A 24872-nucleotide genomic window follows, 5' to 3' on the forward strand; every position below is an offset into this window, starting at 1 on the left:
TCGGTGGATCGCCGTGACGTAATGGGTGCCTGCAATTCTAGACAGGTATGCTATCTAAACAAGTTGTAATTTGATTCAACCACCGTGTCAGGCCAGCTGTTTCTTGAACGAACGTGAGTTCCTGCACGCACAGGCAGAGAGGGTGGGCTGGACCGCTTCACCGCTAACGCGCTCCCTGGATTACGTCCACTTGCCCTGAAAAAAAAAAAAAGCCTTACAATAAAAAGTCATATTTTTTCCTTAAAAAAATACTTATTTCATGATTCATATATTTTTTCTTCACAATTTCTACTTTCTGTTTGCCTGATCTGTTTGCCATATGAGCTTAATCTCTTTTATTCGCCACTTAAAAATTGGACTATTGATTTTATTTTTTGGGGTGGGTGGAATTTTATTATGCATATGCGTGCATTTTATCAATTTGATCCATTTTTACTCTTTTCATTTTTATCTCTAAGGTAGGAAGTTCACATCTTTTTTTTCCTCCTCCTTGGTCAGCGGTTACGATAACTGTACACATATAGCTTTCGTGCTGACTGGAATCTATTTCCACTCAATGATTATAGATGTGCATGAAAGTAGGAATGGGTGTAGAGTGTAGTAGGGCTTTTACTCAGCATGTTTGAAACATTTAACACTAGATGGCCCTCCAGTCTCAATATGTACATGGCAACTAAGCTACTGTCACGCCTCTGTTTAAGGTACGGAGGCAGTTTAGACCATTTTGGGGGATCCTCAAGCACCCCTAAATTTTGAGATTTTTTTTTAATGTAATTTAAAGCAAGCTAGATAAGCGTATTAACATTCTTCATCGAACTGATTATGTATAACTGTTCTTAGATTGGCATGAGTCATAACTACATTCACCGACACACTAGATGGCAATGTTTAATATTTACGCTCTCGTGCTCGTTCAACGACGCAAATTACGACTGTCTTGTCTCCTTTACGGCTCATGCTTGTTTTTGCGACTGTTGTAAAAACCGGAAGTGTCAGAGTTGCTGGCGGCAGTTTCTCAAGAATTACATGTTGACACGTCAAATCTAACGTAACGCCATGTGACTTGATAATTGGTGAGTGTCAGACTACTTATTGTGACGAACATGAAAGAAAGAATTTGGACGAATTTTTCACAGCTTTCTTTCCAACTTCAAAGTACGTAGCCGGGCTAATGTAGCCTGTCGCTAGCGAAGCCACTTGGAAACATGTCTGGGACTTTTTAACTGGATCGACGTGTGTGACGCTCAAGTTCTTCGGACTTTTAGCACATTTACAAACAATGTGGCTCCAGCAACGATTGAAGGGGCTTCCCAGCTTGTTATCAAGCAGCTGGGCGAGAAGACTTCTCATCGGATTGCTCGTCTTCCTCATTTTCTACTGGTATCTTGGAGCAGAGCGCAGGTGGAGAATCTTTAGTGGCTCCGATGTGCCGGGCGGGGTGGCTGGACAGTGTCTTCAGGCGGAAATCCACAGATGGAAGTCCCTCGTGGAACGTGGGGAGGGTTTGTACAGCACACCTCAGGAACAACTAGATACACCCTTTATATCAGGTAATGGCCATATCCTCATTGACACTGACTCTAACAAACTCTGGGTGGCGTCATCATCACAGCCTGGTTCGGCTCCGGTCCATCAGACTGAATTTCCCCCCCTCGTGAATGTTCATCTGGATGGGAAGCAGACTGAAGCGCGGGCTTCTATGATGTGGTTCCGAAAAGGATCTGTCCTGTCTGTTCGTTGCGCCTCACCTGTGGCAGCGCAGTCATCTCGAGACTGCGTCACCATCAGGGAGGAGTTTATCGCCCACAGGAGTCGACACAACGTCTACCTTCAGAGAATCCACATTAACAACCCCTCCGACAAGTTGAACACCTTTGCGATTTCCCACAATGCCAATGTCAATCACGGCGGCAAGTTCTCCACTAGTGTGGACAAAGTGGAGGACAAAGAGATCGTGCTCTCATCGGGCAGAGTCCCTTTAGAGAAGAACCGAATGATGCTGATGGTGGTAGTCACCAAAAAGCTCAACAGTAGGATCCAAGTCTTAGCAAAGTCCGAGTACACTGAAAATATCATATCTGTTGTGAGGACTTCGGAGCCCATTGAGCCATCTAAGCTGGAGGAGACATTCGCGAGCCTTCGGGATGGAGCCAAAATAGAACTGGGAGAGCTGCTGCGCTCCACTGTGGACGATTTGGTGATCGAGCACCAACAGGCCTGGATGGACCTCTTCATTTCAGGTAGCACATGTTTATTCGGTCAAATTTGTCCAACACAATTTTCTTCTATATTTAGACAAGGTAGTGAGTGACATTAACTAACTGGTCCCCAGTTCAGTTGTTTCGCTCAGATCAGAATATGACAAAATAGTAGATGAATTTCTCCAAACAATTTGTACAGCCATTTTCTTTCTCAAAATCCTCAAGAGAGTCATCAAAGTGAACATTTGTCACTACACATGTCAGTGCAATTCAATTTGTGTCAAAAGACAAGACAGCTCAAGATTGCTCAGTTGTGAATCCTGCCACAGTGCTTGCAACATTGCATAGGAGTAACCCTCTATTGTGCTTGTCTAGGCGTCGAGATGAGAAAGATCACAGACTCGCATACCCCATCGAGCCGCACGGTGAACACCACCCTCTTCTACATCCTATCCTCCTCGACTGCTCCCTTGTTGGAGCGCAAGCTGAGCAGCGAGGGGCGCGCCCGCCTGGAATCCAGCCTCAACTACGCCGACCACTGTTTCAGCGGCCACGCCACCATGCACGCCGAGAACCTGTGGCCTGAGAGGTTGAGCAGCACGGCGCAGATCCTGCAGTTGGTCACACTTTGGACTCTGACCCTCCAGAAGAGAGGCTGCAAGGCGCTGGTGGTGGCAGGCGCCCACGGCGCCATGCAGGGCATGGCGCTCAGCTTCGGCGGACTCCAGTTCACCGAGAACCACCTCCAGTTCCAGGCCGACCCGGACGTGCTGCACAACAGCTACGCCTTGAGAGGCATCCACTACAATAAGGATGTTATCAACCTGGCGGTACTGCTGGACGCCGAGGGGAAGCCTTTCCTCCACGTGTCCGTCAAGTCGCAGGACAAGCCCGTCAAGCTGTACGCGTGTGAAGCCGGCTGCCTCAATGAGCCCGTTGAACTGACGTCGGAGGTCAAAGGCCACACCTTCCCCGTCATGGTGACCCAGCCCATCACCCCGCTGCTTTACATCTCCACCGACCTGCGCCACCTGCAGGACCTGCGCCACACGCTGCACCTCAAGGCCATCCTGGACCACGAGGAGCACATGGCCAACAGGTACCCGGGCCTACCCTTCATCTTCTGGTTCAGCGTGGCCTCGCTCATCACACTCTTTCACCTTTTCCTCTTCAAGCTCATTTACAATGAGTACTGTGGCCCCGGTGCCAAGCCCCTCTTTAGGAGCAAGGTGTAAGAGCACACAACTGCGAGAAGTGGGCGTTAAATGATTGCAAATTGATTTTTTTTATGGATGTGTATGCGTGTTGGGATGGATTTCCTGGTGTTGAGTTCTCACGTGGTGGCAGTTTCATCACCCATATGACACACATTGCATTTGCTCTTTAACATTTAAGTTCAGTTTAAATGCACTTGATATGAAGTATGGAAGTAAAGCAAATGCTTACCTGGAAGTTCATACCACCACAGCACAAATTAACCATTGTGATGAGTTAGCATTTGCGGTGTCGAAATCACAGACGAACTTGGCAGCCCCAATGTCCTATTTTTCTTGGCATTTGTTAATTATTTATTTGAGAGCCAAAAAAAAAATCCCAAAAGTTTATCAAGAGTATTTAGTTTGGTTAATCCAGTGTGTGCTCCAAAGGCGAGTCACTGTTTTCTGATTTTGCGTTTGGTGTTCTGAAAATCATGGCTGGTACTTGAAGCATGCAAATTGTAAATGAAGGAAAGTGCCCATTGCATTCCAAGAGACAGGCAAAGCAGTAAAGCCAATCTAGCGCCAATCAATTGTCCCAAAAAATGTGTTTCAGCAGCTTAAAAACAACAAAAAACAAGCAAAACCTGAACAACATTTTAAAACCGCATGATGTCATCAAAGTGTCAGTATGCAGGCTTAACATTAAGTCAAAGCCGAGTTACTGAACGGTGTAGCAGCATTCCAATAAACCTGTGCAGTCAAGATGATGCAACTCATTAAAGCTTCATTAATAAATACATCAACCATCCATACAAAACAAATACTCTATCGCTGTGTGAAGTTTAAATGAAGTGCTTTAAATTGTCTCAACCAATAGGGTCTTGGTCGGATAGTCTACTTGTTTGTTGAAATGAAGCTAGCAAGAGCATACTTTTTACCGAGGTAACTACCAAGTGCAGGTGATGTCATACATGTAGGTTCATGTTTGTCAATGGTCCCATGTGAACACATCCTCAGAGTTGCTGTGCACCTGCTGACACTTTGCCCTAAATTCTTTCTTTGCTGTGTGTTGTTTTATAAGAAATCATTCAATTAAATTAACGAATGGGTTGGCTTTGGTTCTTTCATTTTGTCTATAAAGCACAACATAAATATCCATTCATCTATCAAATTGATATATTTATTAAATGTAAAAAGTATGGGAAAATGAAATTACATTTTTTGTCTTATTATTTGTAATCGATTAAATACAAAAATCAAAGTAACAAATGAATTTTAAACTTTTGGGGATCAATGTGTGAATTTAACTGGCAGGATTGTTAGCAACTGTATGAGGCTGCTCATCGTATGCACTGAATCAAATCAAAATGTGGATTTCAACATCAGAAATTTACAAACTCAATGGAAATTTTTTTTCAAACTATGACTTTTGTTTTAATCAAGTTTGAAATGTGAACATTTTCAATCCTATATTGCTGTACGAATAATGACAGTGTATTTAAATCTATCAAACTAGAGCCAAAGCCCTAACAAACAACTTTTGAACCTCACAGAAATTTCTGAAAATTTACGCCCCCCCCCCCAAAAAAAAAGTTATTTACAAGAATGTCATCACTTTGCTAATAACGCCTGTGGTGTGTAAAAAAAAAAAAAAAAGTGTATTTGTGGCTTTGTCAGTGTACAAACCACACAGGAAGTTCTGAAACTGAATCTTTTGTTAAATGGCTCCTCAACCCTTTTGCATGTCAACACTACTGGTTTCAAAGCAAAACTGGAAAGTCACAAACTGACCTTTGAATTGCTGGGACATTTCTTTTGAAAGTAACCACGTATACAGTTTATGTGCCGTGTGACATTTCCAACCCAGATTACCTGTCTCAAGGGTAAAGCATAAAATATGTGCATCATCGACAGAGCTACAAGTCTTTGAGCATGCCAATATGGGCGGCAATCTTAAGCGCGGGGCCCAGTTTGATGTTCATGGCCCCCACCAGATGGTCCTCCTTCAGCAGCAGGAGAGCCTGACCGTCGATCTCTTGCAAACGAAAGCCCTCCGCGATCTCCAGACAACCTGTTGACGCAAATGGTGGACTGTAAGGAGATGAGCACAAATGCAAATGTGAGGAAAAGAAATCGATGAAAAAAGCCCCACCCGGCAGAGAGCAGATAAAAACATAAACGTCGTCCACGTTCCACTGGCTGGGGTCCCTCGGCACTTCGATGCCTTGCGGCGGAGGCCCCCATTGGTCTTGTTTATAGCCGGACAAGTCCGAACATTGGCTGGCTTCTCCCTGTGCAGGTTGAGTCACGTGACCAGAAGATGTCCGCCCGCATGAAGATGTCTGAAAGCGTTCAAAAACCACCAATTGATAAATAGCGACATGGATATGTTCAAAATGGAAAAACAAGTGAAGCTGACTTGATCCCACCTTGTCTTTCAACTCCAAACTGGAGTTTTTGTGGTTTTCATTGTGTCCTTTTTGTTTCTTCATGTCCTCTAGGGTGGATTTGCGGTTTGGGAAGAGACCGATTCTTTTTGTGCATCCTACATTGTATCTAGGAACAAAAATATTGGGTGGATGTTCAATTGTTCCGTTTCAGTTTTGAGTGAAAGGGAAGTCAAGTCACTTGTACAGAGATGGTGATACCCGTAAGCTAAATGACAGTGAGGCACACTGATAATTAGTGTCTCGTTTTTTTTAAACCTTTGCCTTAATTCACAGTGATCTTAGAAAATGGAGGAAGTATGTAAAGTGCACCATTTAATTATGGTGTTGATCCTGTTTAGGATTGCCTGGAGCTTATCTAAAACCTTCAATAACAAAAAGTCAAGAAAAAATAACACTGTACCGAATTGAATCATACTGTTAGTTGGAAATGGATGAGACAGATAAAGTCAGACTACACTTTAGTTACCTCTTAGCACATGATGTCGAACAGAATCTCTTGGACCTTTTGAAGACGTACGCGAAATCCACCTTGCCGCAAAGCTCACAGGTAAGCATAGGCTCTTGTCGAGCTTTTAAATCTGAACAGAGACGATAAGCACAGACATTGATGGTGTTAATCCATCGATGCCACTGAGATGTGACATTGGTATGGCCCTAATGTATTTATAATAGCATAAAAAAATAACATGAAATTCCACAATAGGGGAGGACCTGCTGAATCCAATACAGAGACGTTAACCGTGATAAAGTGGGGGATTACTGCAAAACGTCATAAGGATGCAGATGGGACTGATGTTCAATGCCAGGTTTTACTCTCGTGTCTTGTTTGCTTTCTTGCCCGTGTTTGTCAAAAAAAAGAAGAAGAAGTTATGAACTTAGTCTAGGGGACATGCCAGCGAAATCTGGGACGCAGGCTTGAGAAAATGACAGCAGGCACGTACTAACAATGACACCATTGTGCTATTCGGCTCAGAGACTTCATGTTACCCTTTGGCGGAAGCCCCGTCATTCTTGAGTCCGACGTATGTCTCCTGAGGCAATCGACCGAAAAGGAAGGACGTTCCACCTACACACACAAAAATGTCATACTCTTTTCAAAAATTCCATTTGACATTAGTCTTGATAATTAACAGTCCTACTTATTTGGAACAGTCCATAATAATACACAATAAGACAAAATAAATGCACCATCAACTTTAGTATGTTTTTGATGTCATCCTCGCCCACTGAGTGTGATGGCACAGGATGGAAGACAAAAAGATGACATGATGCAAGAACTATGAAATTATTCAATAAATCTTGAATAGAAATAATCCATGACAAATTTGACAATTTAATTTTGTCACTCCTAGCCCTCCATACTTTGCCTCTCTATTCCAGCATCAATAAGCGATACATTCTTTGTGTGTGTGTGTGTGTGTGTGTGTGGCTCGAGGAGAGCACTCACAGGAAAAGGCTCAGCACCCTCCTGGATAACAAAGCCCTCTATTAAGTGGGTCAGGATGTGGGATTTAACTACGGCCTGGGCTGGCTTGCTTTCTCCTCTGTGTCGACTACTGTTTGTATTGCCATTCCCAGCGGTCATGACTAGAGCACAGGATGCCCCTCACCTGACAACAAAAAACAGCATTGTTAGTCAAATTTACAGAAACACCCAAAATGGAATGTTTGATTCATTGGATTAAAAATGACTCATTTTACAGGTTGGATTCATTTAATTGCAGCTGTATTCATTCATACACCAACAATGATCATTGGTTCACTCCAAGTTGGGACCGCCACTATGCATTCTCGATCTATTTACATAAGAGCAATTCCTCAGTACCAGGTCTGACTTTAAAATCATTACAGCTGAAGTAAGTTGAATAGGAAATAAAACTGTGATGCTCAAAAGCACTTCTACTGTACTCAAGAAAATAATAGCTCAAATAAAAAAAAGAAATATTCCTCTCCTTGCCAATAGAACATGAGCTCTCCAAATCGCTGATAACAGACGCTATATACATTTATTGCCATACCAAACAATGTTTACTTATTTTAGTGCTTTTTGTTTATGGCAGGGGTGTCAAACTCTTTTTTTTTTTTTTTTTCACGGGCCGCATTGTAGTCATAGCTTCTTTCGGAGGGCCATTATGACTGTCAACCCAAATAAATGTATGAGCACCTCATATTATATACAGTAAAAGCTACAAAACGAACTGACAAAAAATTCATTTTCAAATCAGATGAGTAAAAACTGGTCATATAGATATACTAAAAGTGAAGGCAATTTGCAATTCTAGTAATGTCACACGAATTTGATGCACAATTTGTCTTGGTGGACCACATAAAATGGTGTGGTGGGCCGTATCTGCCCCCCGGGCCTTGAGTTTGACACCTGTGGTTTATGGCATTTTTTTTATTTACTGTATTTAGGATAATTATGGATTATATGATGATAGTATTAGCAAATATAGCGTGGCATAAGAATTCTTCACCATGCTCTGTTATTTTATTCAATACATGAGGGGGGGTGTCGGAAATTGATTTATTAATGTATTTTACAATATCAAACAAAATACTGCATTGATGCAGAGGTTTAACAGCTTTCAGGTGCCTTCTCACAGCACAAGACGCTTCTCATTTTCTCCCATGTTTATTTTACTTTTTTTTTCTATTACATGTTGTCCAGAATTTGTACAAATATTCATTATCATGACTTAATTACGACATTGGCGTAGGTCAATATTAGATATTGATGCAATGGGAAAAAAAACTGCTCAATTATCAATGCTTTATATCATTTTCTTTATTTTTCATTTGCATTTATATTTAGGGCCAACACGTATTTTTTTTAATGCACTTCAACCCCGTTGAAGCACCCGACTACATTTCGTTTCGACTTACGTACACTTAAAGATTGAGTTGCCGTACATTGCATCGTAAATCGAAGATTAAACTGGTTGTTTCAGTTGTTTGTTTTGAGTGGAACTTTCCATGTGTTCTGTAATCTTAAGGCACCACAGACCAAGAAACTGTTGAGTCTCATTTTTGTATGAATAAAGATGAGCAAAATTCTCCCCAATGTGTCTCTACAGGGGTTTGCGTGTTGTACGTGTGAAAAGCAACAATTCCACTGCCGTGTTCCCCACGAAGACAGAAGAACTGAAGAGTTGAAAGAACTATTTCATTCCGAACCCACCTTTGGACCACTTGGGGAAAAAAAGCGGCGCCCTCCTGGTAAACAATGGTGTGTTCCAGGGAAGCGGACCCCTTTGTTCTGCGGCCGATGTTTCATTCACTCACCGTTCTTGCTCCGCCAACACTGGTCCGAGCCCAGCCGAGCGAACTGCGGCCCAGATTAGTTCATCATTTCTTTGTGTTCATGGCCTCAAAGTTAAATAAAAGTGAAATGCAACACTTTGAATGGGACACAAGCTACACAACACTTTTCGCTTTTCCTTGCGCGTGCCTAATGCCGGACAATAACATTCGGCTAAGCACAACTTCCTGTTTCATCCTCGAAAATAAAAGCTCAACCATCACGATCAGCATCATTTGAAATGGTCAAAAACACAATAAAACTGCGTCCTACTAACCAACAAGATTAATGAATACATACACAATCTATGAAGTAATATATACACTCAATAGCTATCTATCCAGTAGTTCTAATCACAAGAAGTGTAAAACTCAAGGCCCAGGAGCCAGCTCTGGCCCACATCGTTTCTATTTAGCCCATCACGAGTGTTGCGGGCACGCCCAATAAAGCAAATTTATGTTTTATGCCAAATACAATATTTGTTTATTCGCTTTCACAATGGCTTTTGCCCAAATAAAGCGCTTTACAAGAACTGAATAAGTATTTGTTCTTCTCATTTGGACAGATTTTTATTTTTTTACCAAACTTACAAATTGTCTTTCTTTTACAAGCATTTGATTTCAGTATTATTAGTAAGTATTTGGCTGTCACTATTTTCCATGAGTTTTGATTTCAAATTGTTGTTGAAAATATTTTTCATAATCGGAATCAGAATAGAATCATACCAATAAGAATGATCTCAATTGCATTATTTTTTTTAATTTACAAAAAATATTGTACTGCATTTTATCTGGAAAAATAAAAATGTCGACCATGTACAATGTATGTATATGTATGTAGGTCGTAAAGCAAACGATTGAAAAGCTTTTAATCTGGCGCAAAAAAGACGGAAGTTAGAAATGGCCTCTCTCTGCGCCATTTCTTCAGTCTATCAAGTTACCATTGGGTACTGCCCGGCGAACGCCATCCATCGTTTGAGAATTGAGATGACGATGTTGTGCACAAGCAGTGCGAGACAGTAAACTTTGCATCAAAAGTCTCATGTCAACGCTGGAATTGATGAAAAAGCAGTGTCTTGCATCAGGGACACTGTCCTCTGCTTCTCTCAAAAGACGCTTTATCAAAAAGGGAAGAGTCGCTCCAAGGGCAAACTCCAAAGATGCGACCACAGAATGCAGGTAAGCGCATTTATTTTGTGTAATTTATGAATTAAAAAAAAAAATCAGTTTTCCCCCCAAAATTAAATGCGGAAATATCTTCACAGCTCAGTTAATGGAAATATGAGAAATAAGTTGACTTTTAAGCCAAATGAACTTAAAGCAAAGTCAAAAGACTTGACTTCCCGTGTCTTTGTCTTGGTTTTGGCCTCTCTCTCTTACTCTGGCATTTTAACAGGAGTTTGTAGACTTTTCTTTTTTCAACAGAACTCAATGCAGCTCTGCTCACCTTTTGGTCTTTAACATGATTGCATGAAAGTGCCTTAGAGAATGAGTTCCGGCCATTTCTTGAGAGTGGCAAGTGCAGAACATTTTACAGACACATTTTCAGAAATTGGCAGATGAGTAAACATTTGCTAATTTATGTAATGGCACACTTGATGGGGTGAAAAGACAGTCCAGAAACCCAAATATTAGTATGAAAACAAAAGTCTGTTTTTGATTATATGTATAAGAGTATAAGAATATTGAACAGAGTGCACGAAATGACATTTTGTTTACTGTCCGTCATTCCAGGTGTTTCCTATTTTCCAACTCTGGCAGTGGCCGTACTGTCCGACGGATTCTGACAGCTTGCCTGCTATCTTTCCTGGCCCTGCTTGGTTCTGTGTCCATAGATCTCAACTCCAATTTTGACTTACTCCACTCTACAGAGGCTGCTTTCGAAGAACTGGCTTCATGTAGAACGGCAGCCATTTTGCACCTTGTCAGTAAGCTTCAATCGATGCGCCATCTCTTTAGCAAAGAGGCGAGGAATGAGATGTTCAATGGTAACGTTTCTGCCGTTGTCCAGCCCGTGTTGCATCTGTGCGCTGACGTATCGGGCCACAGAAATGGCTACGGACTGTATTGCCATGATGGGGTGGCCGAATTTTGCCAGGAGATTGAAAGGCGTCTTCATGGATTGCTAAACGCTTCATTGGATACAAATAGAACAATCGAACACAACATTTCTGTGTTCATTGCAGGACTTCTTGATATGTGGATTACAGAAGAAGATACTCTAAGCAAAGTCAGACATGACCCAAACTGGAGAGACATTCTATCCGCAAGACTTCTCCTTACCTTCATAGAACTTAACCACCAGTTACTGGACTCCCCGCATATAGCGGCTGGACCCGCCTTCCAGGACAAGTGGACATTTACATTGAGGCACCTTAGCTTGGCTATCCTCATGACAGAACAACTACGTGACTGCTGGATGGAGAACATAGATGAAAAGTTCAACTCAAGCCACTATTTCAAACATATCTTCAACGCAAATCTTTGGGAGATAACAAACTCGGGCAAAGAGCTGCCCGGGTCACACGCCGGACTCCAAGCACTGAATGACACTCAGCACTGCTTGTTTGGCCGTGCCGTGCCCGCTCTCCGGACGGCATCTCGCTCGGTGTCGTCGAGCCTCAGTATGAAGATCAGCCTTCTGGCCATAGCCTGCCTCATCTACCCGGTGGTCATGTTCTCCTTCAAGCAAATGACTGAGTGGATTGAAAATTATGCACAAAGTTTAACAGAGAAGACAGAGGACCTGAGACGTCAAAGACAGCTAGCCGAAGACCTGCTCCATCAAATGCTGCCAAAGTCAGTGGCCAAACAGCTTCGCCGACATAAACACGTAGAGGCGGAGAGCTATGAGAAGGTTGGTGTCTTTTTTTGTTCAACTCCATAAATTCTCTGATTGCTTGAAAACATCTTTTTAATATTGAGGCTGCTATAAGGAGGCTACCACTGCATCATCTGCTGACATGCTGAATGAATGTGTCTCCGCTTCCTTTGTAGCCATTGTTGACGTAATTAACTATAATTGCTCTGTTCCATATTCATCAGAAGATAAAACAAGTTTGTTAGGTGAAAATTGCATATGGCTTATTGAAGAGGTTTTGAACAGCTGTACCAAAAGCACTCTGTGCGGGCTGGGCTGCTTTAATGGTGTTAAGCGGAAAGCGCCATTTCAAAATGATATTGAATTCTTGGAAACAAAGCACATCAATTTTAGGTGAGCTTTCTTTTTTTTTTTTTCTTATCATTCAACAACCAGCAGGATGGTTTTTGAACTCAAGACGACTAGTTGAAGTTTTTCCAGAACAAATATTGACACTAACCTGTCGTATATAGCAAGAAAACTCAAATTTCATTGACTCTATTCTAGGTGACCATCTTTTTCTCCGACATTGTCGGTTTCACCTCCATCTCAGCCTCCTGTACGCCTTTGCAAGTGGTGGAAATGCTCAACAACCTCTACGTTTGCTTTGACACACGGATCGACTCCCATGATGTATACAAGGTAATTAAGGACGAGAAAACATACAAACTCCACGAGACCCTGGACAGGATACGAAATGATCGGCATCTTGACTAAAAACATTCTACATTTTTTTCTTGTCAAGTTGTTTCACAGATCATTATGAGGCATTGCGTTGTTTGCCTTTCCTCCCAGGTGGAGACAATTGGGGATGCGTACATGGTAGTCAGCGGACTCCCCGAGAGAAACGGGGACAGACATGCTGACGAAATTGCCAAGATGGCTCTGGATCTCATCGCAGCCGTCCGACAGGTGTGCATCCCTCACATGCCCAACCAGAGGCTGCAGCTCCGAGCTGGGATTCACACAGGTGAAATGATTTCCTCATTTTATTGTTGCCGTGTCCCCGCGATTTCTTTTTTGATTTTGTTTTGATTCCTAATCAGGTCCATGCGTGGCCGGAATAGTGGGTTACAAGATGCCCAGATACTGTCTGTTTGGGGATACGGTGAATACGGCTTCCAGAATGGAGTCCACCAGTCTGCGTAGGTTGACCTATGAACGAGTCGGCTTTGTTGCCAGATAAATCCACCCACCGCCTCCCCATTGGGTGGTCAACATACCTTCTACTCATTTCAGAAGCCCTGGAGAAAAGTTGAACTTCTTGCAAGTTTAAAGATATTTTGCTAAAGTACATAGCTCAGAGTGTCGCCTCCCTGTTGTAATTGGAAAATCATGACATAGTGGTGTTAAACTCTGGCCCGTGGGCCAAATTTAGCCCGCAGTCTCATTATATTTGACCCGTCAAGACAAATTCTGCATCGACTTTCGTGTCTATACTAAAATTACAAATTGTCTTCACTGATCAAGATGTTGCTAGCAAGATTTTTAATCAGCCTGATTTATATGCTTTCCTACTGCAACATTACTGATTCAAATCATCAGGATCACTACTAGCCTTTTTCAAAGCGTGCTGATGTGATCATGTTCACATTTTACACGTCACCCCTGGTGTACAGTAAGTAGCGATGCTAGTCCACCCCCATCGTGCGGCTTTTAACGCCAGTCAAATACTGACACCCCTGGTCATATTCAGGAGGTGAAAAATGCAAAGAAATTTATGAATATAAATGTTCTGAATGCAAATTGTTTGAGGGTCATACAGTATATTTTTTTACCTGTACCAATTTGTGTGTATTTTAATAGTATGTCATTTTATGTGACAGCTCAAAAAATTCACACTAGTTCTGCAACCTATTTGGCCCTTACCAAAGATTTTGCCTATGAGCTGCAGCTTCGAGGCGAGATTGAAATCAAGGTGAGAATGCAATCCACATGCCATCCAATTCAATTTCCCTACTGTGATCCAAATAAAAATTCTTTTGAAATATCCCTCTGATTTGCACCAGGGTAAAGGCAAAATGAACACGTATTGGTTGATTGGCCATAAGAACTACAGTGTACAGAATGACAGCCTGGTTTGCCACTGGAATCCCAACATGGCGAGAAAAAAGAAAACTGAGGCCAGCAGTGATGTTTCTGCAGGAAATGTGAGTGTAACTGGTTTCATTTATATCATTTCAAAATTATATTTAGATATTGCTCACTCAACAGTTTGGGTGGTCTATCCCTCTCCATTCCGTCACATTACCTTACCATGTGATGTTTCAGAAACAGTTCTAACTTTGTCATTTTCCAATGATAACACAATATAATTTAGTACATTTAATAACAATTTCTGAAATGTAATTGAATGAACCTTTTGGTTTTGTTTGTGTTTGCCTGCCAGTCATCAGTCACAGTGCAGAGCCTTAGTGAAAACGCCACTAACCCAGTGCCCAATCACACGCCTCCATCCGATAAGGCGGACCTGAGTGTGGCAGCTCATATGGGGCCTTCAGGCAGCAACAATGCTACCTTGGCCTCCAAAAGTGGGGGACTGCAGGGTGGGAATGAGTCCGCCTTCCCGCCCGGTCAGTGCAGAAGCAGCAGCAGTGGAGACAAATGTGACATTCCGCAAACAATAACAACAATAAACTCAGTCATCACTGGACCTTATGTAACAAAATAAGGCATTCATAAAGAGTTAAGAGTCTCTCTCTCTTCTCTTTCTTCTCTTTCTCTCCTTTTTTTCTAGACCGCACTAGAGAGAGTTATGAAACAGCCGCCACCAATTTATAGTGGCCCACTATAGGATTGTAACACGATTTCTTTCCCCCTCAATTTCAACATAGGATTACTCACTACCCATAAACCTCTTTTGACCTAAACATAATACTTGTGTTGTCATTAATTGTAATAGGATACTTTGAATGCTCCCACGTGGTGTTTTGTTGAGTGTCAGTGATTTGTCGAATCCCAACGTCAATTTTTTTGGAACATTGATTTGCATCCGTTGTAACTGATTCTTCAACACCCAGCAGTTACCAAATCAGTCCTGACATGTTGTGAATTCACCAATGTGTTCAAGTATTCATTTAAGTAGTGTGAAGTACTTTATTAGTATTTTAGGAGTCATTTTGAAAATCCCATCCTGCATCTTTGCAGTTGTTATTCCACTCTTGAAAGACAGCAAATGTACCATTGTATGGTGTATCTCACTTTCTCAAACAGCATGCTTGGGAGCTGCTCCGTATTTCATTAGCACTTAACTTGGTTGACATGATGACTGAAGCAACTGTGACCGTCCGTCTCTGTGATGTAACCTACAATAACACGTCCATTGTGCTGGTTGCCATACACATTCCACCAAAATTATGAATGAATGAATCACAGAGACATTTCCATCTACGATTCAGTTGGATGCATTGTCTATCCGGTGTGTGTTTCATTTTCATGTTATTGATCTTAAATTGTGGTGTATCTATAAAAAAAAAAATACATTTGTAAAAATAAAGGCCTCCCCCCTAATAAATGTCTGATACACTTTACACATCCTCATTAATTCCTCTCCATATCATACATTTTATTTTGTGTGTGATTTAAAGTGGGGGAAAAAAAAATCTGAAACTATGGAAATATGTAAAAGAGGGTTTTATTTGAAGATTTTAATCAAGAAGAACAAACATGCAGTTGTGTCACTATTGTACAGCATACAATGTCATGGATTCTTCAAATGACATGAATGGATGCACACACACGGTTTTTCAATGTAATAATATATATTAAATTGACTTAATAAATGACAAAAGGATCAAACATGTATCCCACAGAAGAATCAGCCTATCCTGAAAAATTAAACACAAGAAGAGAAATGGTTGATTATTAAAAGAACATCCTTTCACTTACTATTTCAACCTTAATGATGTCATTATGGTGATGTCGTGTTCTTGGTTGTTGTTATGAAATCCAACTTTACCTACACGCACACTTAAAAAAAAAAATAATAATTCTGAAACCAAGATAATGCGTAGTTGAACTTTGTTCACTATGCTCTTTTTTAAGACTCAACTTTGCTGTGTTCATTCTGCCCAAATGAAAGAAAAGTGTTTCACAATACAGTCTTGCGTAAATTTTCCCGTAATCAGTTTAGAGGAAGTGTTTACAGTTGATCTATTCTCTTGTAGTCAGTGTGGGTTTTATTGGCAATGCAGTAAAATGAACGAATAAATGAAAGAACAATAACAACCGCATTCAGTTTGTGTATGTAATGTTGCATTTGTAGTAAACTATCTGTACTATATGTAATACAATATTTGTTTTTAGTGTGAAGGAATCTCAAAAGAATTTTACACGACACACTATTCTGCAATTGAATAAAAGACAAAAATATAGAAAAAGGTTGAAAGCAACTGTTCCTCGCACACTCACCTCTTGCAGTGTTGCAGCCCAGACCGCTAGCGTTCCCAATCCGATCCATCCTGGCACCAAAGCAGCTCGATGCCCGCTTTCTGGCCGTTATCAGCAGATCCAGTAAGCGGTTCCTCTGACTCAAGGCCCGGCTCTGGCCTTCAGCCACCGCTTGGGATCGCTCTACTGCGGCTGCGGCAGGTTCTTGGTCCCTGTCCTGCTCCGTGTTCCATCCTCGGTTGGACTGGCTGCGTTCTGGTTCTTGGTTCATTGTCGCATAGTCCGTTTCAGAGGTTTCCTCCTGAGCTGCTTCGGCCAGAGTCTCCTCAAAGCGCTCAAGCAAAGACTGTTGTGCAGAGAGCAGGATGCCAGTGGATTACTCAAAGGAGGACGACATTTGTGGCATGAATGGAATTAAATAGGTGTGTGTTGGATACGATCTTGTGAGAAAAACGATAAATATTAAATGTTCAGATTAATATCGAGCTTCAAAACGACTTTACTGCTTTCTCCTTCCATTGCCTCACATTCACTGTACATTCCGAAATATCAACTTGTTTGCACATAATCAAAATGTTTGTTGTCAGTGGAGTCTGACCTTTCTTTCTTACCTTGAGCTGGGCCAAATCATCAGGAGAAGACGTCCTTCCCAAAGGGTGACCGCTAACCAGCGTGTATTGACACAGCAGGGGCAGCAGGCCCCACAGGACCACAGCCCTCATGTTATTCTCCAAATGCAAGTTGTATTACGGCCACCGCTACTTTTATATGCACGTACACGTACACAATTAGTTGACGGCGTCAATGGCTCCTCCTCTAGCATATCACTTCAAGTGCATTCTAACACTTTGCCGCGATAAGTCAGATGTAGTTTGAAGTGATGCTCGGAAGTGACTGGTGTGTGTGTGTAGGTCCATAATCCACATGTATCAGCCTTCCCAGACAACTGTGGCATGACCTCAGGAGCCATCTCCAAGCTCTGAGCTCAGACATGGTGTTTAGTCACAGGAATGCCCTCCGCATGCAGACAAACACCATAGTAGGAGAAAACTGGATCCCTCCACCTTAGGGCATCCATTATACTTGGGGGCAATTACGGTCAATGTGGTTCATGAACTTGTAAATACAATCAGATTTTTTGGGGCGGGATGTATTCACACATAAATGATAGTAGTAACAAGTGTTTCTTACACTAGATTGAGACAAGATGATATTCGTAAACAGCATTAGAAATTTGATATTCAATAAACAACATGCAAAGATGTAATGTATATATTCTGTTGTCAGTAAATACTGCTTTGTCCAATTGTCTTCAATTTTCTCACTATCCCTTAACAATAAATATCCCAATCTTTATGATTTTGAATACGCCAAAGGTGATCATAATAAATGACATAGGAATATTATTATATAGTAAATACTGCACTTTTACAAGGTTTGTCATTATTTCAAAGATTGTTGTGACGCTTCAGAATTATTTTTGTTGCCCAGTTTGTGACTAAGAAAAAATAGCGGATTTGTTTTTGAATCCACCGTCACTTATGCGTCAGATACTAACATAAAGTAATTTTGTAATAAAACAGCTAAAAAATATATATCAATACTTTTTTTTCAGTGCTGACTACAAATAATAATAATAATAACAATTTTTAAAATGATCTTGGAAAACAAACTTAAGGACCCATGAAATCTATAAACAATTTTTTTTTGATAAGCGAACAATTTCACAACAACGCCGGGATGACGCCACAAGAGTTTTCCTTTAGACATTGGCCATCATACGCTCGCCGACACAATGCATCATTTGGATGACAGGAGATCCTGATCCTTTGTGAGTCTCTCAATTGCATTACAAGAACATCGATTGACAAAGAATCATATTCCTCCATTTTCTTTCGTCTCATATATCTCTAATCAACATAGTATGCTGTGTGTGCTCTCCATGGTGCTGAAAATACTTTTTTATGCTTTAATTAATGAAGACAATGACAACATTCACAATAACTAACCAGAATGGGGTATTTGCATCTTAGTCACATTACACTATGCAGTTTGTGGCTAATTAATTAAATCATAACATTTATTGTCCAGGTGACAGTGAATGACAAGGGACCGATTTAATCTTCATGATGATATGGGATCATGTAGATCTAACATGCTTGATATGGCCACAGTAGATTTGTTGTGCTGTTTGTCATTCATGAGGATGATTGAACATTTTTTTTATTGTTTAGTGACTGTCTACTTGCTGTCAATATTGAGTGAATGAAGTTGAATCATTTGCAGTTGTAAACATTTATTGAAACATTCAGGGAAGGAATTACTTTAAATACATTTAAATAAATAAACATATATTGCACAAACAAATTTATATAAATATTTGGTAAAATAAATATAGCGTACTAAATAACTTTTTGGCCTCGATGTTGCAGTTCTGCAAGGTGGTCGATGGTAAGACTTCATCGTCATTTGGGATCTGCAAGATAGTAACACATGGAACACATTTTTACAACTTTTCCCATTTTTGGGGGTATTGCACCAAATGGTACTATTTTATCTATTGTCAACTTACTGGAATTCCCAACACTATTGCAGCCTAGGGAGCTCATGGAACCTATTCGTTCCATACGGCGACCAAAGCAACCAGAAGATCTCCCGCTGGATTTGCTGCGGATGCTCTTCAGGTTTTTGGCTGACAGAAACTCCCTAATTAAAGCTTCATCCAAGGCTTCCTGTGGCTGCTGTGCGTTCAAGTCATCAAGCGTGTTCTCCTTCTCTGCAGTGAGCGTCTGCTCCATCTCATCCCGCTTTGGAAGTGACTTCTCTAATCCATCAAGGAGCACCTACAGCATGCCAGGAGGTAACATCAGGCAACATTTCTTTGAGTCCACGAACGCAACAGAAATGAAATCAAATCCGTCACCATTACAGAATTGTAACATACCCTTAAGATGTCCACGTCACTGGAGGTCAAGCTGGTGCTAACAGGATATGTGCTGACGAGCTGAAGTTTCAAGATAAGGAGAAGGCCACAGGCAACATGGGAAAAAAGTGGCATATTTCTCTTCTGGTGGACCTTTGGGGAGATTCTTTGCTGAATAGCTCCTGGATGCTGTATCCCTCAGGACCAACCTCTGCTCTTTTATACACTATGAGGCTATGCCAGGAATTGGCTTTGCATTCCTGACACCTGGCCCTGATAACGCAAGCTGTCGGAAATGACTCCCTTTAAAGGGTTGTCTCTCAGAAGTGGGACATTCAGACATTCATATGACATAGTGGCATCCATACACTCCCAGAAACAGACCACCAGCTCCTGACAAGCCCTAACACGGGACGTTGTTGTCACGGAGTTACGGGAAGTAGTAAATGGCAACACTGTGTAGTGAGAATGGGAGGGAAGGAGGGAGGGAGGGAGGGAGGGAGCGAGAAAGATGTTACTAATTTAAGGAGTGTATATGCGATTGTTGACGGGTGCCTTAACAAGGACAAACTGGCTTCAGTTTGTCAGGAAAAAAAAAACATTAGAGTGGCTTTAAGTACGTCTGCAAAATGTCGATCGATCATGTGGCAGGAAAAATGAGTATGAATTTATGTATTGAATAATTTCTCTTTTAAATACCACATACTCATTATAAACCATTTATGAAAGTGGTTTTTTTTTAATAACAGTAATCAAGGGTTAAGGCAAAATGCTTTTATATTTGAGGGCCGGAATTCAGAAATTGCTTGCCACAAAAGGTTTTGGAACACAACAGTCAGTAAAGGCTACCGGGATTTCTGTCCGGGGCAGTCTCATCAGATTAGGATACTGTTATTGTAACAATAACAAAACAACAAGTGCGGTAAAATGTACTTTCAAAATTGCTTAATTGACATAGACACTTGTATGCAAAATATTTTTCCTACATTACAATATAATTCAAGTTCTTTTACAACCCAAAACAATAAATAACAAACAGCCTGCTTCCACAGCAAGTTGATGAAAATATACAGCAGTGTAAGAAATGGAGAGTCATTCACGGTTTAATACTTTTCTGATCACACGCTCCTGTTGAGAGAAAAAAAGGAAAATGGAAAAAATGGTTAATATCAGCACCAACAACAGCATCATTAAACGTCAAATGCTTAAAGGCTCCTCTGCATGCTCACCCTCAACATCCCAATCCGCTGAAAGACCCGATCCGATCCAAGCGGACGCCGAAGCAGCCCCTCATCCCGCCTTTCCGGTAGCGACCCCAGTTTCGCTTGGAGGTCCGGAACAGGTCTTTGAAGAGAAAGGCAAGAACGTGTGCTTTAGCCTCCAGTGCTGAGTTGCTGGGATCGGGGGAGTCCCACGGGTGGTCCTCTCGAGCTCCAAGCTTTGACTTCTCTGTATTGCCGCCTCTCTCTTGCATCTCCTCTGAAGAGTGATGAGGCATGTCATTGATCTCTTCTAAAATCTGCTCCAAACTCTGATGGTAAAGGTGAGAAGTGAAAGAAATGAAACAAATCTATCCATCGTCTATCTGTCTATCTATCCGTCTAATTAAAAAACAAAAGAGAACCTACCTGTAAATCCGACATGGGCTTGCCTCGAACATAATCAAGCACCAAGAGGAGATTGAAGCAGCAAAGGGAGACAATGAGGTTCATGTTGTTTTTATTTTCCCGCCGGAGCTCGACTCAGGCTGTCCCGGTTTTGTTGTCGCTGTGGTTCTCAACATGAGCAGGTGAAGCTTTTATAGCAGAACCGATCATGTCACGAGGCCTGGAAAATTAACGATGTGTGACTAATATTCTTAAGAGTGGGAGTACGCGCAAGGTTCAGTTGGAGAAGGGTGAGCTGGTACAATTCAGTGACATGCAGGCACAAGTCAATGAGAATCAGGACGTCTTTAAAGATTTCATTATTTGGAATGAGTTATTACAGTTTTGTGTCACATAAAAAAAAAATCATTTTTCATTTTTTTGGGGAATAAGTTGCAAATGCTTTGGCACATCCATGCAAATGATTCTGCACAACTGTCTGCTGATTCTGGCGTTATGTTTAGCTGATGTCACATTGATCAAAAATGGGTTTTACCTGGATTGCCTCACACGCCGTAGCATTTTGGCATTCGTTCGTCTTGACGTGCAAAACGCTCGAACTAGTTGTCATAACACGCCAAGCATATTTCTTTACATTATCACTCGACTTTTCGCCCCGAGGGTAAATCTTGACTTGTTCTAACAAAGGGAAACGTACTGTGCTCAAACAATCAATCGGTTTCCTACCAAGATGAAATACAGAAGAAAGGGAGGACAATAAGATCATATCATGTCTTCACCAAAATAAAATTATGTTGACCTGGAGGTTAATTGGAATATATGTGTGTGATTCGTGCTTCTGTGGAGTGTTTATATGGATTCGAGCAAAATGATGAGCCATTAGCCCAAGAGCCAGTCTAGCCGAGCTTACTTGCGGAGGTCCGTGACTGCTAATTGACATTTCAGCCGCCTCTCAACTAGGAGGGCTATTACTCGAAATTGATTCAGGCCTTAGGGCAGCGCTTAACGTTTTATGCATTCTTTTGATGAAGAGAATCACATTTAAAGTTGTGTCACATTCATATCGAGAATTGAAGCACGATGATGGTTTTACATTTGTTATGTGTGTTTCAAATTGTTTTCGTTTTCACTCGTCTAATATTTTTGTCATTCTAAATTGCAAAAGTATTGGAAAGAAGTGAGACATTATTTTGAATATTGATGCAAGCTAAAGTTTTTGCACTTGGGACATGCTACCTTAGAAACTTTGGTGTGTGTCAATCAACTCTAACTTTGGACTGTTGCAGGCGAGGAAGCTGATTGCATCATTTTTTTTGAGGGAGAAAACTGTTTTATTATCAATTAATCATTCAATAAGGAATGTCAAACTGAGAATTAAGAATTAAACTAAGAATTTGAATGCACCTATTGCATCGTCATATGTGGAGTTGTGTATCTATTTTAGTCTGTTTTGTTTATTGTTGTTGTTTTTTTATTTACTGTTATTGCCTTATAAAATGTTTTCCTTCCCGAGGCTGACTGACATTTAAACCGCTTAACTGTCACTCATTGGTTCCCCTCCATTAAGGACCTTAATGAGAGCTTGAGCTCCCCATCATTTAAACAACAGCTTGCTGACATCAGGCGGGGAAGCCTGAAAAGGGTGGGACAAGTAAATGTCACAATTATGTCAGAGCTTTGGTTCATGGGCTCCCCCAAAAGTTAATTACTATTTTCTTTTTTATGAATGGGCCACCACCGCTGCTGATGACCGTCTGTTTTTTCTGTATTTGGTGATAGCTAAACCTTTTTCCAGAGATTGAAGCTACAAAACAATCGCTTCAAATCAGTTTGTTGGCGCCACCTCACCATTCACCATTGATGGTGAGGTCATATTCGCTGACCCTATTTTGCTAGCGTGTTTGCGCTGGCTGGTGGCTGTGGAGAATGTCACACATGATAAATGAGGACAAAGTAGCAAAAGCTCATCTGCTGTCATCACGGATGCAGCAACACCCACAAATACCCTGCTGGAAGAAACCCAAGATATTTTTGATTTTTTTTTTTTTCATGCCACAATGAGGCATAAAATGAATAAATGCAAGATTCTCGAGCTTTCCAATGGCATTATAAAATTGTGTTTGATGTTTGATTAAGCATGGTATAATTTTTTTGTGCAGTTCGGTGCTTTAAACAGAAATATTTTTGTTGCAATCATAAACGATCATAATGTTGATCAAGCTGGGCACAAGTATTGAAGGATACATAAGAGCGCATTTGATTTCCTTGGTTATTTTTTTTGTGCAGTTCGGTGCTTTAAACAGAAATATTTTTGTTGCAATCATAAACGATCATAATGTTGATCAAGCAGGGCACAAGTATTGAACGATACATAAGAGCGCATTTGATTTCCTTGGTTATTTTTATTTTTTTGCTCTAAATTAACAATGTAATAAAGTCAGTGTGAAATGTGAAATCTTGTGAAGTTTTACACCTTGCACTTGGCTAAGGCTAAGTAAATTCATTCATGGCATTCATCAGCCGTCTTATCTATTCTTGTCATGGACTGATCCCATGCTTCATGCCATTACATCATGCTTTCCTTCGTGCACTGGAAAGACCAGCATAGCACATGTGACCCTTCCAGTGGCACCTTTACACAGATAAGGTTATTTTCACACAGCAGGTATGTTGTTGCATATATTTAGCATTAGCTCATGTTATTTTTAACATGCATTACCTAAATAAATCTCAATTCTGTTGTTGTTCTTTTTATTTACATTTTAATGTCATCCAAAATCTCTCTCTGGGTTATTTATTAGACTTAAGCCATTGTGAATAAAATGAAATGTTATATTTTTTTGTACCAGGGACCTGAACTGTTGGACAGTTAGATGGTTTCAGTGAACACACCCACCATTTTTAACCATGGTTGCTTTTTTGTGATTTGAAAGCCTGGTTTTATTAACTTGATGAGATTTTTTTGGTTTTAAATTGCTAGTCATTAATACTCTATATTCTCAAATTCAGAACACATAGTTATTTTCACTTCACATGGACTGTAAAGTGAGATTTGGTGCTCGAGAGGAAGCTTCAGAGTTGATATTCTTCAAACAGAATTATAATTGCTCATGAAGCACCCGACTGCACATTTCACCTGGTATTATACTTTCACCAGCGGCTCAAATGATCCTTGCTGTATTGTTCTTAAATTCTATGTTGTACATTGAAATCTGCATAATTCACAGTTTAATGGATGACACACATCAATTGGATTCGGTTCCGTTAAAAGGTACTTTTATTAGTGTCAATCACCTGCCCAAAACATTCAGTTCATTATGCAAGGTTGTCAGCACTTAGTCTATTAAAAACAAACTAATGGGTCTTGTCATGATGTTTTTCAATGTGGAGGTGAGTGCTCTGAAGCATAGCTGAATTGCACTTTCTGCTATTATGCCCCTGTAATTCTCTGCTCTCCCCAATTGTAATTCCCCCTTGTCCACAAACTCCACATCCTTGTGCGCACAATTTCATTTTCCCGTGCAAGTGTACAGTACAGAAAAACATTTTGCTTGAAAAAGTTGGACATTGGTATCTGCAGTATGTAAGATAGTCAAAGATACAATACAGCGAATGAAAAAAAAGACACACACTATCCAAAGAACAAAAGAGTCTCATAGCAGAAGAACAAAGCACAGATGTCTCAGAGACATGACTTATTGTGTGTCATTAAAAGCTCTTTAGCAACCTCTTGCCTGCAACTGGCCTCCCTCTGTGTTCAGATGGTTATCAATGGCTTGACCTCAGGCTGTGAAGGTCCCCATTCCCAGCATCACTTCTAGCATGAACCAAAAAAAAAAATATTAAAACATCCAGTTAAAACAGTTCAACACCACAACTATATGATAATCATATTTGTCATGAGTAACAAAGGATTTTCTTTGTTCTTTCTACTAGACACTGC

At 40.8% G+C, this 24872-nt stretch overlaps 6 protein-coding genes across 8 annotated transcripts; 2 read left to right on the forward strand and 4 right to left on the reverse strand.

Annotated features, from left to right (window-relative positions):
• Positions 1-920: 920 nt before the first annotated feature.
• kiaa2013 (KIAA2013 ortholog) lies at positions 921-4512 on the forward strand. Of its 2 annotated transcripts, XM_085919093.1 has the most exons (3): positions 921-1073; positions 1157-2240; positions 2577-4512. In XM_085919093.1, exons 2-3 carry the CDS (start codon positions 1280-1282, stop codon positions 3434-3436), a joined length of 1821 nt encoding a protein of 606 aa, XP_085775219.1. In that variant the 5' UTR covers positions 921-1073; positions 1157-1279; the 3' UTR covers positions 3437-4512. The 2 variants fall into 2 exon arrangements, with proteins under 2 accessions (XP_085775219.1, XP_085775212.1); XM_085919086.1 differs by having other exon boundaries at positions 926-2240.
• Positions 4513-4586: 74 nt separating this feature from the next.
• On the reverse strand, positions 4587-9346 carry LOC147061701 (polyhomeotic-like protein 2). Of its 2 annotated transcripts, none has more exons than XM_085919111.1 (7): positions 9032-9346; positions 7298-7460; positions 6838-6916; positions 6317-6428; positions 5830-5956; positions 5553-5742; positions 4587-5471 (listed from the first exon to the last, which is right to left on the reverse strand). In XM_085919111.1, the coding sequence occupies exons 2-7, from the start codon at positions 7433-7435 to the stop codon at positions 5317-5319; spliced, it is 801 nt and encodes a 266-aa protein (XP_085775237.1). In that variant the 5' UTR covers positions 7436-7460; positions 9032-9346; the 3' UTR covers positions 4587-5316. The 2 variants fall into 2 exon arrangements, with proteins under 2 accessions (XP_085775237.1, XP_085775230.1); XM_085919104.1 differs by having other exon boundaries at positions 9136-9344.
• A 732-nt stretch (positions 9347-10078) lies between these two features.
• On the forward strand, positions 10079-15645 carry LOC147061702 (uncharacterized). The gene is given in 9 exon segments (XM_085924365.1): positions 10079-10329; positions 10885-12007; positions 12518-12652; positions 12806-12980; positions 13057-13155; positions 13837-13928; positions 14020-14160; positions 14400-14622; positions 14625-15645. Coding segments are annotated over 9 exon segments (2193 nt in total). The 5' UTR covers positions 10079-10192; the 3' UTR covers positions 14693-15645.
• A 2-nt stretch (positions 15646-15647) lies between these two features.
• nppa (natriuretic peptide A) lies at positions 15648-17127 on the reverse strand. The gene is made up of 3 exons (XM_085924378.1): positions 17011-17127; positions 16421-16745; positions 15648-15837 (listed from the first exon to the last, which is right to left on the reverse strand). Exons 1-3 carry the CDS (start codon positions 17119-17121, stop codon positions 15833-15835), a joined length of 441 nt encoding a protein of 146 aa, XP_085780504.1. The 5' UTR covers positions 17122-17127; the 3' UTR covers positions 15648-15832.
• Positions 17128-18755: 1628 nt separating this feature from the next.
• Positions 18756-19484, reverse strand: nppb (natriuretic peptide B). The gene is made up of 3 exons (XM_085918480.1): positions 19344-19484; positions 18972-19242; positions 18756-18875 (listed from the first exon to the last, which is right to left on the reverse strand). Exons 1-3 carry the CDS (start codon positions 19455-19457, stop codon positions 18865-18867), a joined length of 396 nt encoding a protein of 131 aa, XP_085774606.1. The 5' UTR covers positions 19458-19484; the 3' UTR covers positions 18756-18864.
• A 1069-nt stretch (positions 19485-20553) lies between these two features.
• Positions 20554-21034, reverse strand: nppal (natriuretic peptide A-like). Its single transcript, XM_085922253.1, has 2 exons — positions 20951-21034; positions 20554-20853 (listed from the first exon to the last, which is right to left on the reverse strand). The coding sequence occupies exons 1-2, from the start codon at positions 21032-21034 to the stop codon at positions 20554-20556; spliced, it is 384 nt and encodes a 127-aa protein (XP_085778379.1).
• Positions 21035-24872: the final 3838 nt, after the last annotated feature.

The sequence above is a fragment of the Syngnathus leptorhynchus genome, chromosome 1, assembly GCF_054491065.1.
Source record: "Syngnathus leptorhynchus isolate UIUO chromosome 1, UIUO_Slep, whole genome shotgun sequence".
Lineage (NCBI taxonomy): Eukaryota > Metazoa > Chordata > Actinopteri > Syngnathiformes > Syngnathidae > Syngnathus > Syngnathus leptorhynchus.

What these genes read in the sequence shown, in the direction of transcription:
- LOC147061701 (XM_085919111.1), bottom strand. Translation starts at nt 7,435, where the DNA reads ATGACCGCTGGGAATGGCAATACAAACAGTAGTCGACACAGAGGAGAA. An exon ending in AGGGTGCTGAGCCTTTTCCT is followed by an intron (nt 6,917 to 7,297) that starts GTGAGTGCTCTC and finishes TTGTGTGTGTAG; the next exon opens with GTGGAACGTCCTTCCTTTTC. An exon ending in TTTTATCTGCTCTCTGCCGG is followed by an intron (nt 5,472 to 5,552) that starts GTGGGGCTTTTT and finishes TTGCGTCAACAG; the next exon opens with GTTGTCTGGAGATCGCGGAG.
- nppal (XM_085922253.1), bottom strand. Translation starts at nt 21,034, where the DNA reads ATGAACCTCATTGTCTCCCTTTGCTGCTTCAATCTCCTCTTGGTGCTT. An exon ending in AGCCCATGTCGGATTTACAG is followed by an intron (nt 20,854 to 20,950) that starts GTAGGTTCTCTT and finishes CTTTACCATCAG; the next exon opens with AGTTTGGAGCAGATTTTAGA.
- nppb (XM_085918480.1), bottom strand. Translation starts at nt 19,457, where the DNA reads ATGCCACTTTTTTCCCATGTTGCCTGTGGCCTTCTCCTTATCTTGAAA. An exon ending in GTGACGTGGACATCTTAAGG is followed by an intron (nt 19,243 to 19,343) that starts GTATGTTACAAT and finishes GGCATGCTGTAG; the next exon opens with GTGCTCCTTGATGGATTAGA.
- kiaa2013 (XM_085919093.1), top strand. Translation starts at nt 1,280, where the DNA reads ATGTGGCTCCAGCAACGATTGAAGGGGCTTCCCAGCTTGTTATCAAGC. An exon ending in GATGGACCTCTTCATTTCAG is followed by an intron (nt 2,241 to 2,576) that starts GTAGCACATGTT and finishes GTGCTTGTCTAG; the next exon opens with GCGTCGAGATGAGAAAGATC.
- nppa (XM_085924378.1), bottom strand. Translation starts at nt 17,121, where the DNA reads ATGAGGGCTGTGGTCCTGTGGGGCCTGCTGCCCCTGCTGTGTCAATAC. An exon ending in ATGATTTGGCCCAGCTCAAG is followed by an intron (nt 16,746 to 17,010) that starts GTAAGAAAGAAA and finishes TCTGCACAACAG; the next exon opens with TCTTTGCTTGAGCGCTTTGA.